The 18,621-nt window shown below is 32.3% G+C and overlaps 1 protein-coding gene across 3 annotated transcripts; it reads right to left on the bottom strand.

Annotated features, from left to right (window-relative positions):
- Positions 1-860: 860 nt before the first annotated feature.
- LOC145970495 (uncharacterized) lies at positions 861-6,367 on the bottom strand. Of its 3 annotated transcripts, XM_083097316.1 has the most exons (4): positions 5,792-5,891; positions 5,260-5,315; positions 1,700-5,009; positions 861-1,489 (listed from the first exon to the last, which is right to left on the bottom strand). In XM_083097316.1, the coding sequence occupies exons 3-4, from the start codon at positions 2,807-2,809 to the stop codon at positions 950-952; spliced, it is 1,650 nt and encodes a 549-aa protein (XP_082953442.1). In that variant the 5' UTR covers positions 2,810-5,009; positions 5,260-5,315; positions 5,792-5,891; the 3' UTR covers positions 861-949. The 3 variants fall into 3 exon arrangements, with proteins under 3 accessions (XP_082953442.1, XP_082953443.1, XP_082953441.1); XM_083097317.1 differs by having other exon boundaries at positions 1,700-1,948; positions 4,768-6,367; XM_083097315.1 differs by lacking the exon at positions 5,792-5,891 and having other exon boundaries at positions 5,260-5,349.
- Between the last annotated feature and the right edge of the window lie 12,254 nt (positions 6,368-18,621).

Below are 18,621 nucleotides of genomic sequence, written 5' to 3'. Positions count from 1 at the left end.
CTATTACGGTTCTTGAAGCGAGGTGAAAATTACAAAAGTGAACAGATTTACTAGATTTCGACAAATGAAATTGTAGATACTCTAGTAAATTTCCTCACTTTTGTTATTTTCACTTCGTTTCAAAAACCGTAATAGGCCCCCAGGAGTAATATTGAATGCGGATTTTGCCTTCAACCATGCTTCAGAGCCTGCTTGGCGATGTTTGCGCATCGACCCATGCCTTCGTAGGAGCTATTGGTGCAGGAACCGATCAAGCCGACCTTGGTTTCGTTTGGCCAGTCGTTTTTCTTTGCAGCCTCGCCTATCATGTATACGCTTATATATACATTTAAAAGACACAGCTAAAAAAAATAGACTTTTTTCAAGTTTCGAACACTTTAATTACCTAGTTTAGAGATCGGATGAGCCAAGTCGGGTGTAAAGGGTCCGTTTACATGCGGCTCCAACGTCGACAGATCCAATTCGATGATCTGATCGTACTTGGCGTTGGAATCCGTCGTCAACAGACTTTTTCAAGTTTAAACTTAATATTTTATTACAGAAAAAATAAGACCGTCACAGGTAGTGATGTAAATAGAAAAAAAGCAAAATGTTTTTTTTCATAAAAAACGGTTTTTTTATGAAAAAAAAACAAACCTCGTTTTTTTCAAATTTTTTTTTTCTAAATATTTAATATCTTTATATTTTAATTATTGCAAATTGATTTTTCATTATTTTTAACTTTTTAGATGATAGATCTGAATTAATCAATATTATTTTATTATTGTAGCTCGCATTTCAATTGGCTATGTAATGCTCAATTAGTATGTAATTATTATTTTTAATTAGGTAAATATTCCAAAAACAAATTAAAATTAAACTTTAATAAATTGTGTTTATTATAGATACAAAAATACAGTTCGTAATTTAAAAAAAAATGCACTTTAGTCAATATTTTAAATAATACTTTTTAATCGTCATTTTCATTCTCTGAATCCTCGAAATTCATTATAGAAGAATCTGAAATTTCATGTTCATCGGTTTCATCATCTAAACTAATTTCATTTGTTCTGGCTTCCGATACTGTTTCACAAATTTCAGACTCTTTGTTGCTGATGCTATCTTGAGGTTGAGGAGTAATAAATTGCTGTGATCGTGAACTTTGCAACTTTAAATTGTGTGCGATATAAACAATTTTTGCCACCCTATCATTTGTTAATCTATTTCTCTTGGAAGTGTGTATTGCACTATATGTACTGAAGCTTCTTTCGCAGGCAGCTGAAGTAGCGGGTAATTTCAAAAATCGTACAGCTATTTTTGAAAGCTCTGTGCTTTTGCACAGACCATTCCACCATGCTATTGATGAAATTTGATCAACAGTTTGCCAAAGAAACTGTTGGCTGAAAAATTCTTCTTTAGCTTGGAAGTTGGCTAAATCACAAAGGACTTTGTTTTCATTTAAATCTGGTATTTTTTTTGCTGAATCAAAAATTATCTGTATAGTTTCAGTCTAAAAATAAAAAAAAATCAGAATTAATATTTCCTATAAATATTGATAATAGTTTTTGATGAATTTGCAACTTGCAACATTTTACAAAAGAAAAATAAATTTTTTTGTGTTGTGTCTTGAATAATAGAAAATATACATAAATAATAATAATAATAAATGTATATAAAATGTATATAAATATTCTATTATTACAATTTTTTGTCTACCTACTTGTTCATTCGGTGTCAGATCACAACCATGTTTTTTCGGATCTAGAAGATTGCATATTTTATGAACGTCGCAAATAGCAAACTCCTCTCTCTTGGCAATTTTTTCTTTCGCTGTCATTTTTTCATTTTTAGACAAAGGACAGGAAGGTAAAGTTCTATCCAAATGATTTTTAATATTTCGGAAGATTCCGATAACTGAAGAAATTCTAGGTTGATCACTCTCTATGAATGTAATGGCTGTTGCTATTGGCTTGAGCAAATCAATAAAATATTTTACTTTATTCCGAAAAGATTCATTAAGAGCATTTTTTTTCAAAATAGGATGTTTCTTGTTAATAATATCTTGCAAGCTATCATCAATAGCTAATGATTGAATTGCATACTTATTTATTTGTACACTTTCTAAGCAAGAAACTATTGAACCCCATCTTGTCTCAACAGGTAGTTTCAAAGAAATTTTAGTATCTTTCTGTTTTTCTTTAAATGTCGCCAAAACTACATGTGATTGTTTGATGCTTTTTATAATTGTTATAACTTCAACCAAAAATGTTTTTAACATTGGCAATTTTTTGAAATCACTGAATAATAAATTCAGTGAATGAGCAAAACATCCATACGTAAAAAGATTGTTGGTATTATTTTCTTGTTTTAAAATATTCCATGCAGCTTTCATGTTTATTGCGTTATCCGTAACAAGTCCAAAAACTTTCTGTGGGCTAATTTTTTCAATTACTAAATTTATTTCTCTGGCAATATATTCACCGGTATGTGATTCTTTTCCCGTTGTTATAATTTTATATAATAAAGGAAATGGTGTGGTAACGACAAAATTAATAATCGAATCGTTTCTGAGATTGCTCCAACCATCACATATTATAGCAACTGATTCTGCAGCCGCAATTTGTTCTTCCACTAAAGAATTAATTTTTTCATATTCTTTCAGTAAAAGAGATCCGGAAAGTTCATAACGGGTTGGTATTTTAAATGCAGGCCGCATAAATTTGAAAAACTTTGACCAATAAGCGTTTTCTACAATACTTAAAGGAGCACCACTAGCAAAAATGGCTCTAGCCAATAATTCTTTTGCTTGATTTTGATCAGCTGGTTGCATGTTATCAACAAATGATAATATTTATTTTTTACTAGTCATATTTGATGAAGTACTCGCATCTGAGATATAATCTGTGGAAACTTCTGAGGAAATTGAAAGTTCCGAGTCACTATTACTGTTACTTTTTACATATTTTTGTTTCACACTGTTAGGACATATCACACATATTTTCACATGATCTTTCATACGTGAACCATTTTTTGCAAGTTCTTTACTACAAAAAGTACATTTAACTCGAGATACTTTTCCAGTACTTTGAATATCTTTAAATAAACAACTAACTTCTACGGGCTTACGCCCCGAACCTTCACGTTTCGGCATACTGGAATATACTAAACAAAAATTGTTAACAAATCGGCAGTTACTAGTGAAACATAAGCGAAGCGTTTCACGATGCTCGCTTATTTTCCGAGATTCCAAGACACTCGAGAAAAAAAGCGAGCGAGCGAGATAATCTATTATCTAACAATAAGAGTACCGAAGTTTCTTATAATCGGTTTTCGGCTTCCTCTATCCATTCGCAATTCACGAATGTATATAAGCTTATTATTTCTTATAAAACAAAAATTTTTTTATTTTTATTTTATCTTTTTGAAAACAATTTCAAGGGATTTATGAGATTGTTGCGGTTAAAATGATATCATGACATAATTCGAATAAATTTTAATTAGATACATAATAAAAATTTTAGTTATACATACATCTAATTAAAATTATCCGAATCATGTCGAGTTTAATGTAATGTGCCGTAAAAGACTCATTAATCCACTAAAACTACTTTCGAAAAGAAATTAATCAGAAATATAAGAATTTTAGTTTTTTTTATTATGCTAACAAAAAATTATAAAGAATGATATTATATTTTAAAAAATAATAAAAAAACAAAATTGTTTTTTTTTCAATGAAAAAAAACACGTTTTTTTCCAACTGTTTTTTTCTGTTAGAAAAAAACGGTTCTTTTACATCACTATGTGAGCATATGAGAAAGGGTCGAAGGAAGAAAAGAAATTCTCCCAAAGGGAAGAATCTGAGGGACCAGGGTGTTTGTAAATTGATGCAATGAGAAGAGGTTTGGGGAAGGCTGGTATTTCAATACAAATTGTTTCTAGAATATCTAGAAAAGAAGGAATAGTGGTAACTTTATGGAATGGAATATTTCGCCTGACGGCTAGAAGAACTCCACCTGAGTGGCTGGAGGGGCCATCTTGTCTGAGAATGTGATAATTTTTGAAGAGAAATTTTCGATCTGTGGTTAACCAGGTTTCGGAGAAGGCAAAGATGTCGAATTGATCTAAGAGGTTGACTAAAAGTTCCCTCTTGTTGATGACTCCGCGACAGTTCCATTGTAAAATTGTAAGGTCATTAAGCGGAAGAGAGGTTGTCATCTTGTAGCAATGATGAAGAGGTGTCTTGCGACTTTAAAAAACCTTCAATGAATGAGATTGCCGTAGCTAATGATTCAGCGGGAAAATTAGGAGTCTTGATGAGAGAAGCAAATTTCTGTATGAGTTTGTTGATATCTGTGTTAGAAGAGGTATTGATGGAGTTAGCGTTATTTAAAAAAATTTGAGAGAGGCTATTGTTAGCCGAACTCGTTGTATTGTTGTGGGTATTATTACTTAGAGACTTGTGGAGTGGAATAGAAAAAGAGACAGAAGAAGAGGATAGAGAAGGTTTGGAGATGGAGCGCGAGGATGATGACTGAGAGGTAAGATTGTTGTAAATGATTTTTTGATGCTTGGAGGATAGTGTAGGAAGAGATTTGGATTTAGATAAAGGAGGGGCAAAGGATTTGTCCGGTTGAGTTCTAGAGATAGATTTTGCATACGATCGCGAAGAAAAGCGTGACGCAAACGAACTGTCTGTTGTTTTAGTGTGAGGAAAGGGGTATGTGTCTCGAGGAGGAAGGGGTGGAAATTCCTCTGAGGAAGAGGAGAAAGGAGGCGGTGATCTTTTACCTCTTATGATGCAATTAGCGTCGGCTATGGAGATGTTTCTATACGCTGCGTATTCTCTGATGTCTTTTTGAATCTGCAGTTCTGGGCAGCTGGGGTCAGTAGCGCAGTGTTCTCCTTTGCAATTGGCACAAATGGGGGGCTTTTGCCAGAGAGGACAATCATCCTTATTTGCTGAATGGCCTTTTTCTCCGCAATGCAGGCATCTTGGAGACCCTTTGCAGGAGGCCTTGATGTGGCCGAATCTATAACAGGCATGGCACATAGAGACTCTGGAGACGTATGGAGTGATAGGATGATTTACGTAAAAAAGAGTGACGTAAGTAGGGAGTTTCTGGCCTTCGAATGTGATGACAACTGAGTATGAAGGTGTGAGAGTGTCTTCTGCGGAGGACTGCGCGTTGTTTAGATGTTGTCCTTGTGAGGCTCTGTTATGATAGGTGACTCTACGGTTTAATCTTCTAACTGATAAAGCCTTGATAGGGCTCTTGATACCTTCAAGGATTTGGTCTTCGGTTAAGTCCAGGGGGACGTTCCTTATGATTCCTTTTCTGGAAGTACGAAAAGGAGGGATGAATGCTATTAAGTCATTTTCTTTGAGGCGTGGATCTTCTGTAAGAGAATTAGCAGCCTGTCCTGTTTGTAGAAATACTGATACTTTAGAATATCCCGCCTTCTTGATCTCGATAATTCCGTCTATATTAAGTCTATTGATTAATCTGCCGATTGTAATGGGATGTAATGGGGCAGAGGGATTACTGATCCGTTGAATGTGTATGTCGAATGGTCCGTGGTTGTTTTCCGAGTATCTATTTCTTCGAATAGAATCATTAATAGAAATTAGAGAACCAGTTATTGACGGAGTGTGTGTCGTAGGAGGAGAGTTGACATCCACAATTTGAATTTTGTTAGAGGTTAGGGTGTCATTTGTGTCTTCTATTTCTATGTTTCGTTTTCGTTGGCAATTATTAGACGCACCCTTGAGAGATGGTGGGTTTTTAATGGTATTATTATTGTTGAGACTTACTTGGTTAGACAGTCCGGACTCGTTTATTAGCGAGTTTAGAGTGTGATGGAGGAGGACATCTTCCTCAAAATCCATCTCAGTATCTTTAGAGGAGTTATGCTTACCCTCGGAGGACATAATGAATAGAGGTAGAAAATTTTCGGGATGGAAAATTGTCTGAGGAAGAAATAGTAAGGATCGGTAGTCGGGGGAGAAAGACAAAGGCCAAAGATGGCCGTTCTCGAAAGATCGGTTTGCTAACTGTCGTTCGTCCGATGATATTGCGTGGCGATGTGGCTATATATCCGTTAGCGCCCAAAATCCACAATATCAGCGATGGCACTCAAAAAAATAAAGCTTTCTGACAAGTTTCACTATCGATTAGCTCAGAAATGAGCTGTTTTAACTGTTAATAGGTGCTTTCCATTTACATCAAAACTCAGATAAATCTCACTTCTGTCTTTCTTTAACATGAATGTTGAAGAAAGACAGAAGTGAGATTTATCTGAGTTTTGATATAAATGGAAATCGCCTAATATCGCGCAGGCACTCAAAAGCACGTTCGGCTAACTTTGATGTAAAGATGGCGCTCTCTCGCGCTATTTCTATCTCGTTCGCTCTTATTTCACTCGGCCTTCTCGCTTCCTCACGTAACTCTCGCATCGCTTTTATACACGTACATACATACATGGCATACACACACACACCCACACACCCCACACCTACATATATGTATATATATATATATATATATATATATATATGAATAAAAATTCTAAATAATAAAGATGTATGCATATATATGTACACATACATCTTTATTATTTATAGAACTTTTATTCTTAAGAAATGTGTACGCGTTTTACATTAAAACTAATATCAAACTTTCTCTCTGTAAATATATAAATTATTTATTAATAGCTGAATAAAATAAATTTCTATATATTGTATATAGCTGTTTTCAGTAAATTTCAGTATAAATCTATATACATATATATATATATATATATATATATATACATATATATATATATATATATATATATATATATATATATATGAGGGAGAGAGAGAGAGGTCATACAAAACTCATTAAAAATTTATTTAATATACCCATACAGCACAGAAGCTTGTATCAACATTGCTGCAATGTTACAACATTGCACATAGCAGTGTAATGCTGCAGAAATATTGCAGAGACATTATTTTGTAATATTACTTTGGCAATGTTGCAGCAACATTTTAACATAGCGAAAAGGTATAACATGTGTTTCTTTACTTGCCGCTATGTGGCGACACCAAACTTAACTATCTCGTATTCGAATTTTCATCTAAAGTGTATATAAGGCCTACAAAGGACTAATGTAGTAATTATATTTTTTGTCTTGTGTCAGTTTTAAATTTCTGATAAACTGACTTGATTTATTTAATATTCTGAATCCTAATAAGGGATCTAGATTATTAAACAAAAAATTTGTTTAATAATCTAGATCCCTCGTTGGGATTCAGAATATTATACAGATTTTTCTTCATTGAATCGGTAAATGGGAAATAATTCATTTATTGCACGTATTAAAATATTCTGGTACCGAGTGTATGTAAAATAATTGTATGTATATTATTGAGATAAATATTTAATAAGACACATTTGATAAAAAACACTAATAGATATTTTTTTTCAAAGGCGGTAAATGTTTTTTTTCCTATCTTTCTTAAACATTTCTTTATATTTTCAAAGTTTATTTATTAAATTTAAAACGGTCTGCATTTGCAATAGCAAAACGCGTTTTAATATTGCAAATACGTTGCACCGTAACATTACTACAATCTTACATTGTAATATTTCTGAGGGCGGACATTTCAACGTTGCTGCAAGCTTGCAGTAATGTTGCAGAAACATTTCGCAACTTCTATGCAATATTACAATGTTTCAATGTTAGGTCTATGCAACGTTTTTGCAATCTTTCGGTGCTGTATGGGTACATAAGCTTCTTGCTATACAGCACTGGTGCTACCGCCATTTTGTGCACATAGCACGGAACAGAACCAGAAATTGTGCACATTATATGTTACCCTCTGAGAACTTTCGTGGACATTGGCTTTGTAGTTCATGTCCACGTTTTTTAGGTCCACAGAGGGCGTATCGCTTTCAGGGATCACCTAAAAGCGGGCCATGACACCTCTCATTCTTCTCTCTGTGATAGCCAATCAATGTGCAGTGCGGGAAAATTAAACAGGTTCCAACTTTTGCACAATAAAAAAATATAATCAAAATACATAAATACAAAAATATAATTCTTAATTATTTTCTAATGATAGAATATTTATTATATACATACTAAAAGTTTTTATTTATTTAGAGTATTAGATAGACTATTTATAAATTTATTTATTTAAATTTATTTATATAGATTTATTTATTTCGTAAATATTTGTTTGTTTATTATTTTATATAATTGAAAATATTATTAATACTCTTAGAGTTGTAGGAATTCTTCAGTTATTTTTCATTTTTATTATTAAAGCCTACTTGAACAAATAATCAAAAATGCATCTCTTTCTCAGACACATTTTGTATTTTGTATGCCTAAATTAAATCAACTTGTGTATATATTTGTCATTATACATATAATAATATACAGATTAACTTAATTATCGACAAGTCAATCGGTTATGTTGCATTCTTCAATTATCATTGGAGTTTAAAAATTCAAGTCAATGTCTTTGGCCGGTATTCATAGTCCGGTCTTATATTTAAGATCGTCTTTAGTTCATCTTCAGATAATCCATAGCCAATGAAATGATACATACAATATCTAAAGATGAACTTAAGACGATCTTAAATATAAGAACGGACTATGAATACCGGCCTTTACTGACCTCTGTCATAGAAAATTGTAATTAATCTAAAGCCATAATAATATGGCGGTTGTTTGAGAAGTGTACGCGATTTATTCTCTCTCTTTTTCTCCATTTAATCTTCAATTATTGTGAGTATTTTATTTCCAGTTTTATTACCCATACAGCACAGGTAGATCCTAAGTATGTACTCAGTATATCGCAAACGTAGATTGTGTATATCCCACTAATATTCGATATACATACTATGATATTTTGAGAATGTACGGAGGATGTTCCTATGTCTGCCTTAGAAACCTACTCAGTATATACTCAGAATATTTCTTGGTATATTATAAGTATATTTTTAGAATATTTTAAGCATATTTTTACATTAATAAATTATATATGAATATAGAAGATAGTTGGACTATATGTAGAATAAAAAATAGATTCTTCGTGATGTAAAAAATAAATAAAAATGTGAAATTATTTACTTTATAAACAAAACTTCAGACAAAAATGTTATTTCTAATAGATGAATATAAAACGTTTGAAAAACACCTATTAGTGTTTATTAAATGATTCTCCTTGAAATATTGATCTCGATAATCTATGTACAATTATGTAAGTACACTCGGTAATAGATGAAATACCTTAATAAATGCAGTAAATGGATTACTTCTCATTTTAATTCAAATAATCTGTTTAATATTCTGAATTCCAACAAGGAATCCAGATTATTAGACAAATTACTTTAAATTAAGTCAGTTTATTATAAATTAAACTGACTAAAAAGAAAAAAGAAGAAACTTTAGAATTCATGTTAGTACCAGTCCTTTATGTCCATTTCACCAAAAATTAAGTACGAGTTTGGTGGCGCGCGTAGCGGCAAAATGAAGAAACACATGCAATATTATAGAGTATCCTGAAAATATACGAGAAAGAATATACTAATACGAGATATTCAAAGTATATTCTGAGAATATATGAAAAATAATATACAACAAGAGATGTTATGGGATTATTCTCAGTATATTACATCTGTAACGTATATTTACAGTATGAGTATAGAATATTCGAATGATATCATGTGCTGTGTGGGTATAGATTCATAGATTCATCAAAATTATGAACTAATTCTCAGTTGTCCAGATAATAAATTGCAAAAGTAGATAATAAGCTCAGGCAACCACAATTATTCAAATTACCGAAGGTCTTGAGTGAAAGATAAAATATTAATGTAATATAATTTCACATGCAACTTTTAATTATGTAATAGGTTATTAAGCAGAAATAGACATTTATTTCCAAAAGATGTCTCTTTCGCTTTGCGAATAATAAAATAATAAAATTGTGGTAAAGTAAAGACTTTTTTACTGTTTGCAAAGAACAACAGTATCAATACATAATGTGTGTGTATATGTGTGCGCGCGCGCATTTCGTAAATACATACATGCGCCTTGGATAAATGATGATGCAGTCTGTGTGCTAGAACTTACGCACGTTTCCAATTAATGGTCCCGTTTATTTTAGCTTAGATACGATTGCATTCTATGCTATATAATCATGTATATACACATGTGCGTATACATATACATATGTATGTTGACATGTGCATATATGTATATACGTGACACGTGCATCCTATCGGATTGATTGTCAGATATCGTTACGTTGCTTTATCTTTGTTTTTTTTCGGAAATTAATATTAGTGTGCTTTAAAAATGTATGTGTCTCACGAATGCAGAAAATAGATAAGTCGCGGTATTTATATAAAATATGTAATTTTAAAACTGTTAAAAAAATATATGTATAGTATACTTTATTTTTATTCAATTTTAACATCACGACACAATTTAATTTATTAGCTATAAGAGAGAGTTCGCTATATATATTTTATATTCTCTCAATTCCATACAATTATTATAAAGTATGTCTCTTCGAAATATTTTTATTCCGATCTTTGATATTCGCGATTTTCTGTCTTGATTTAAATCGAATTGTTCCTCTTATTTGTGTGTAATTTATATTTGTGTATATTTAAAACGAACCATAATTAAGATATATACATGTATAAAGCGAAACGTGTCATTAAACGCATTTATCGCACAAGTTTTTTGGTTTCGATCGCTTTTAATCTCTAGATGATATAAATTCTCTCGTTATTTTGTAGCACGAAATCGCGAGAAAACGCAGGTCGCGGATAATTAAGGACGTATCGCGAAAGCGTGACGTAGCAGGTAATTAGTATACATTGGTATACATTGACCTGGCAGAGGATTGGTACTAATCTATCTAATGTAGCTCGCGATCGTGTCGTTTTCCCGACTGGTGAATAGCCTCGAGTTTGACATATAGCTTTATGTGTATCCAGTTCGATTGTACAGGGTGTCCTAGACCACCTGTACACCCCTTTTCTTTCAAAAACTAAGCATTTTAGAGAAAAACGTTTTCAACAAAAGTTGTATGGTTTCGAGGGGGCCATAAGATGGTACCATTGGTTTGACCCTGAAGAGTCATTTGAAGGTCACGTGAAGGTCACTTCAATTTTTTTAAGTGGAACACCCTATATATTTTTGCACATTCTTGTAGCTTATCTCGATAGCTTTCCAAAATACTATAATTAAGTACCTTTTCGTTAAGTACTTTTTGAGTTATGAGGCTTGAAATAATTTCTTATTTTTACATAAATCGTAAAATATCTTGTAAAATATTCATTTTTCGATTATCTTACCTTAATACTTTTATGTACAAAATAATGAGAGGAATCAATTGGTGTAAAGAAAACACATAGTTGTTTTTAAGAAAAAATATGAAATTGTTAATTGCAAATTACATATTTTTTCTTCGAAACAACTATGTGTTTTCTTTACACCAATTGATTCCTCTCATTATTTTGTACGTAAAAGTATTAAGGTAAGATAATCGAAAAATGAATATTTTACAAGATATTTTACGGTTTATGTAAAATTAAGAAATTATTTCAAGCCTCATAACTCAAAAAATACTTAACGAAAAGGTACTTAATTATAGTGTTTTGGAAAGCTATCGAGATAAGCTACAAGAATGTGCAAAAATATATAGGGTGTTCCATTTAAAAAAATTGAAGTGACCTTCACGTGACCTTCAAATGACTCTTCAAGGTCAAACCAATGATACCATCTTATGGCCCCCTCGAAACCATACAACTTTTGTCCAAAACGTTTTTCTCTAAAATGCTTAGTTTTTGAAAGAAAAGGGGTGTACGTGTGGTCTAGGACACTCTGTACATATGTACCCTTATTCCGTGTCCTTTTCGTTTATCTCTCATTATCGTATAGTAATAATTGTTATATGTATATACTTCTGGATAAAATTAACGCATAATTTCTTTTTCACTCTTTCTTTAAAAGCTGATATTTAAATTTAAAAGAAAAAGTGAAAAAGAATTATGCGTTAATTTTGTCCAGGAGTATATATTATGTGTATAGAAAATAAGTACTTAAATAAAATTTACTTAGAGAAAAAGCTAAATAAAAAGAATAAAATACCGATACTTTGCAATATTTCTATTATCTGTTACTATTATACATTTCGATCGATAAACCAATGAGTGCGTTTCCTCGACCAGAACCGAATTCGAGCGAATGTCGAAGACGACTTTCACTTGACGGGATACGAAAAATTAAAGTCGCCCATCCCTATTTGCAAACTGGGATTAAATTTCGAACAGACACTCGGAAATGCACGAGACTTTCTCTCTCTCTTTCTCTTTCTCTTACTTTCTCGTTCATGCAATTTATATACATTTGTTTTTATTGTTCTCGTTAAGCTTTACGTGCTTGACTAAGCGACTTAACACCATTCTGATTAGCAACCACCTGCGGATAAAACCACCTGCCAAGGGTCATTATTTTTTGGAATTGATAACTTTTTATGCACACATATCTTTCTCAGGTGATAGTCGAGCGATTGAATATATCATGGAAGGTTTCGATTACACTATAATACTGTTATGTTTCGCGATACTAACTTCTCGATTACAGCGCAGAGTTTCAATCTAGAGAGACTGCATTATCTTCTCAAGCGTTTATGAAAGTACATTTGAAAAATTTTACAGTATATGTTCGATAGCAGTGTATCTTCTTATTTAGAATACACTGTTATATTTCTTGTTAAATTATATATTCCTATTTATATATTCCCTATATTCGTATTTAGGATATATTATAAGGATATATTTTTACATTAAGGATACATTTTATGCACACACATTAAGGATATTATTAAGATATATTATAAGTACAGTGTTACTTGGTATATTTTTTTCTTTTATTCTTTGAAATTTTTATAAAGTTCTTTGCTGTTTTTTGACATTTTTCAAATATATCTTTTCTTTTTCTTCTTTCATATTTTTATTGCTATTTTTATAACACTTTTTTATTTGCAGAAACATGTAAGGGAAAATCTTCAAGATTGCAATGTGCGAGAGATCCTTCAAGCATCTTGAAATGATACCGAAAATCTCCAAGACGTGAGTTTGTATCCTATCCCCTGACTAGAGTGAGTAAAAAACTTCCTATCATAAATTCTAAATGGATGAAAATGAAGAAAGAATAAATTCGCATAAATTGCACATAAGAAAAGTGATGTATTTCTTATTAAAAAAATGAGAAACGCATGCGAAAAATGAGCATCAGTGCAGTTTTTTAGAGAAATGTATTACATTTCGTATTCCTTAGATTTTCAAATCTATTCGTTGAAAAGTTTTAACGTAGTTTGAAATATTGTGCCGGAATTCGTTTTAATGTCTCATCATATTTGCGAGAAATTACAAGTTACATAAAACATATTACAATTACTATCCAATAGAACATGTGTAAAAGTATATGAATCAAATTGATTAAAAAAAATTTATTTATTTATTTAATTAAATATTTTTAAGAGATGAGCACTGAATAAATTTGTCATTTTACAATATACTTAATGCTCACCTCTAGAAATTTTCAATAAATTCTCTCGAAAATTTTACATATACAAACTGATTGAGGAACTCATTTTAACATGCGAGTGCGAATAATGTACTTTGAAACTAAAGATAAAATCACTTTTGTCTTTTTATAGATAATATTTATCTATAATATATAACATATCAACTGCTAAATCATAAAACCACATCATTATATATGATGATTGTGTTAATCAATTTCCCTGGATTGTTTAATGGCTTACTAATGGAGTTAAGCCATCAAGTAAATATTTTTCCAATTATATTGCACTGTATTACAGTATGCTATTTTATCGCAGCGAAAAGAATCAATTTAAATAATAATGTATTTTATACGAGAATTGTGCTAATATATAAATATCTTCATTTTCTTTCTATTTTGATTAATAAATACAAATATTGTAAATTAATTTTAAAAAATGTTATACAACAAATAATATAATTTAGCCAAATATGTATAATTTAATATATAAAAATATATCTGTGAGAGAGAGAAAAATAGAGAAAGAGAGAGAGAGACATGAGGAGGAAAGAGAAACTTATATATTTTGTTATTAGTTGCAAATATTTATCGTATCGTCACGAACGCTGTAAGATAATATATCTTTTTCGGTACATCACAATTGTTTTCACTACCTTAAAATGTGCTAATCATGCTAAACCGTACTATTATACAATAGCGGTAGCTCAAGAGTAAACGCGGGGGCGAGAGATGCATTCCACCATTGTTTCCGCGGCGTTTAACGAATAGTTAATTATCGCGCCGCGACTACAGGAATGCGTTATTGTTTGCAAGTACTGAAAAGGATGCAACCGGGACAGAGGGCCAATACGGGATACAGTGGATGAGTGGGTAGGAGCGGCGAGAGTGATACGGGGGGATGGGATAAGAAAACAAAGGAAAGGAATAAAGGGAAATAACAGGAACGCTTTGGAAATTTCAGGGAAAATAGAGATGAGGAAAGAGGATGGAATAGAGGGTGGAGAGGCGCCTCGTGTATCGAAAAGGGAGAAAGGAAAGAATCGCTCTGCTTCCTTTCTTTCCTCCCTCCCCCCGGTTCCTTTCTCTCGAGTCGATTCAGCCGGCTCGTTTCCCGGCTCATTAGTCCCAAAATGGCGACTAATCTGATTTACACGGCTTGTTCCCATGACAGACAAGACTGTCGATTATTTTCGAGATGTCTTGCATCTTTAGGTAGATTGTGCTCGCTTCCGCAAAAGTCTGGTCGAAACGAATTATCGGAACTGTTACGTCCAGACCCTGGAATGGATGGGCCGTATGGAAGGACGCAACTTACTTACCCCGTGACACACTTTATTCGGGCGTGTGTATGGATCGGATCGAACGAATGTGAAGGGCCTGACACAGGTCAGCGACCGAAGGTCTCTTTAACGCTGCGTTTTTAAGCCTATTCGTTCGATGGCCCCTTTTCGGTAAAGGAATTTAATCCTTGTTACGCGGGATGGGACCTAGTGCGATCTCGGGATTTAGGGAAGAGAACGGTTTAAATAATTAAATTATACATTAAATTAAAAATACATATATTATAAAAAAAAATAATGAAAGAAAAATACATCTTAGCAGTTGTAGGTATGCGTGAGTGGGTATCTGTGTGTGTATGTATATATTCTCGCGGGTGTTACAATCGTTCGGAGGTTATCAGTCAGAATATACAGGGAAGAATTTACGTTAAGAATTAAATTCTGACTGGTTAATACAATATACATATAATTAATATAATATAAGAAATAAAACAAAATAAAAAGTGAATGTGTAATAAAAATATGAATAACGCTTACTCATTAGAAGAAGTATAGAATTCGTCGCTTGCGCATATGTGTTATAGTTAGAATTAAAATTTTCTAAATTCGCTGAAACACAGGTCTAAATTAAAATACAATAATAAAATTAAGATAAGAGATTCGCCAAGTCTAAGTTCGAAAATTATTCATCTATTTCAACGGCTTCTCCCAAAAGTAATGATAATTCAAAGGAAAATAATATGAAGAGAAAGGAAAAGATAATAATAATAATAATAATATGAGGATGGGAAATTAAAAGAAAACGGAAGGGAGTCAAGAAAAAATAGAAATGAAAAGATATATATAAAGAAGGGCTGAAACGAGATATAAAGATAGAAAACAATATAAATTCTCGGTAAATAAATCAGAAAGAGCTAATAAAGAGAAATAAGGAATTGTTCGCAAATCGCCTTACGGAGATTCCCGGCGAACGGGGAATTGTTCGCGAATCGCCTTGCGGAGATTTCCGGCGAACGGGGAATTGTTCGCGAATCGCCTTACGGAGATTCCCGGCGAACGTGGAATTGTTCGCGAATCGCCTTACGGAGATTCCCGGCGAACAGGGAATTGTTCGCGAATCGCCTTACGGAGATTCCCGGCGAACGAGGAATTGTTCGCGAATCGCCTTGCGGAGATTCCCGGCGAACGGGGAATTGTTCGCGAATCGCCTTGCGGAGATTCTCGGCGAACAGGAAGAACAAGGAATGAGACTGGAGGAGAGGTGAGACAAGGATTGATTGATTGATAGTAATTAGTAAAAATTTAATGGTTATTAAACCGTTTAAAATTATTTGTCAGACATAGATTTTAAATTATGAGATAGTAAGATATGGGAAAGGGAGAAAATGAAAATTACTTAATTTTACTCACAACTCATTGGCATCACAAAAATGAGTGCGTTCATAAAATTGCAATGGCTGAGGTCGGAGATTTATAACATGAAGAGCTGGGTAATGGAGATGTTCATCAGAAAATTCACACGATGCACAATTAAATGTTAACAAAATCATTTTCACTGTGATATAAAACAGATGAATAACTCAATTGTATAATGCAAAAAAAAAAAAGGATCCCCGAGGCTATATAATTTTAAAATTGAATGACTGAATCTTGACTGGCGCTGTGAACTGAACTGTCAACTGCACTGCTGCTCGTTGGAAGAATTAGCGTACTGAACTGTCAACTGGAGTGTTAAATGCGCGCGTTGCGCCTTGCGCTTGCATTTTAAAGTTATTACTCCTCCTCCCTTCTGGATGGTGGGGAATCTTTTTAGGCGAATTAAATAATTTCTATTACTCTCTTCCTAAGGTTAAGAAGCTTGATTTTTTAGAAGGAGAGGGGTCTCTTAAGATTTTTATTGGTTAAGCTCTTTGGCTCGAGACTTAGCTCCATCCAGTAGAGAGTGGGAGTGAGCTGATTATCTTATCGCTTGATGATTTGGCGATTCGGAGAACGCTCGAGGGTGGCCTGTCGAACGATCGCACGTGCACTATCAATTTCAAGAATATTGCTGTATGTTTAGATTTGGACAATCTTCCCGAAAACCAGATCTTTATTTTAAAATTTCTTTAGATAGAGAGGCTTCGAACATAAAGCCATACCAATAGATACGGGACAGTTAGAGTTTCTCATAACAATTTTTCATCTCATAATTCACGAATTTATTTAGAGTTTCGTTAACGCTATCTCGACTGGCCATTCCCTGAATTAGATTTGTTAAAGTTTAATAGCGATACACGCGGATTAGGTTGCGTTCTTCTACGCGTTATCATTATTCCTAAGAAGAATCGATTTACATTCCAAATGCAAGTCGATCCTCGATTTCTTTCTTCCACGAAATCGTTTCGAGGAAAGAAAAGAATCGTGGAGTCCACCGGACGTAACAGAACAATCGCGAACTTTTTGTCTTTTATCTGTGCGAATCTTTGGAAAAACAACGCTTAGAGACACTGTTATTAAATTACACATATGTATACTTGATCAAATTATGTATATGATCTTATTAATAGACATGTTTTTAATTAATTGTTTGTAATTAATTATTTGTTTCACAATATTTGAATTTATTAATCGAATTTATATAAGAAATGAAGATATCTGCATTAGAGCATACATTTTGTAAATTAAATTGTTACTTAAAGTAATTGTTTACATTAAACAATATCGTAAAGTGCAATACAATTTCACATGCTGTAATACAACGTATTTGAAAAAATATTGGCATCTGGGAAAGTTCCAAGAAAGTGAAAAATTATTTTAAAATGTATTGTAGAGAGATTTGAACAGAATTAAGTTATTAATATAATTAATTAAATTTAAACAGAATTAAGTAATTAATATAAATACATATGTATAATAATTGTAAATAATTTATAATTATTATATATATTATATATAATTATGGATAATTTATTTAATAAGTTATTTATAATTGTTATATATATTTAATAATTATAAATAATTTATAATTACAATTTATATTACAAAATTTAATTTATAAACTTTGTTTATAAACAAGCCTTCTATTTTTTCATATTAATGAAAAGTAGCCATAAATATATGGTAATAATGTGATAATCGGGAGTTGTATTAGAGCTTGATTAAACTGTGAGAAGGAATTATATCAAGAGAGTGTATTTATACAAATGCATTTAATTAGATCATTTATACACATAAGTTTCATATGTCATGTAACACATGATAATGTAATAATCTGTAAGTATTTACGCGTGAGTGATTTATTGCAAATGTCTGATTTTTACAATTTTCCTTATACTGACATAAAAAACCAACATATATTCATCATTATATTCACGCATTAATTACCAATAAATCCCTGCCGATAAATTTTCCGATATTTTATTAAATCTGAAAACCTGTGGCCAAAGCACGTTCGCATATTGTTCCTCTTATGAGATTCCGTTACCATAGATAACTTCGAGCGTTCGTCCGTGCAAACTCCCATCTGTACCAGATCTTTCGCTTGTCTTTTCTTTATTTCTACTTTGGGAGTTCTACTTTCTCCGGAAAGCGTCACAGGATAGATAGAGATATCCTGCTAATTGAATCGTCGTCGCCAGACGAAATTGCGCGCACAGAATTAGATTTTCCGATCATTAAGTGGATGGTTCTTTTGATGATTTCTTTTTTTATTGTATATCTGTTTGTATAGTGAATTTTTCTAAATTACGGAACAAAATTGAAATACTAATAAATTCGA

Source organism: Camponotus vicinus, unplaced genomic scaffold (assembly GCF_025532165.1).
Source record: "Camponotus vicinus isolate PSW18456_S1 unplaced genomic scaffold, iyCamVici1.0 SCAF_4, whole genome shotgun sequence".
Classification (NCBI taxonomy): domain Eukaryota; kingdom Metazoa; phylum Arthropoda; class Insecta; order Hymenoptera; family Formicidae; genus Camponotus; species Camponotus vicinus.
This window is presented reverse-complemented; position numbering and strand designations above follow the sequence as displayed.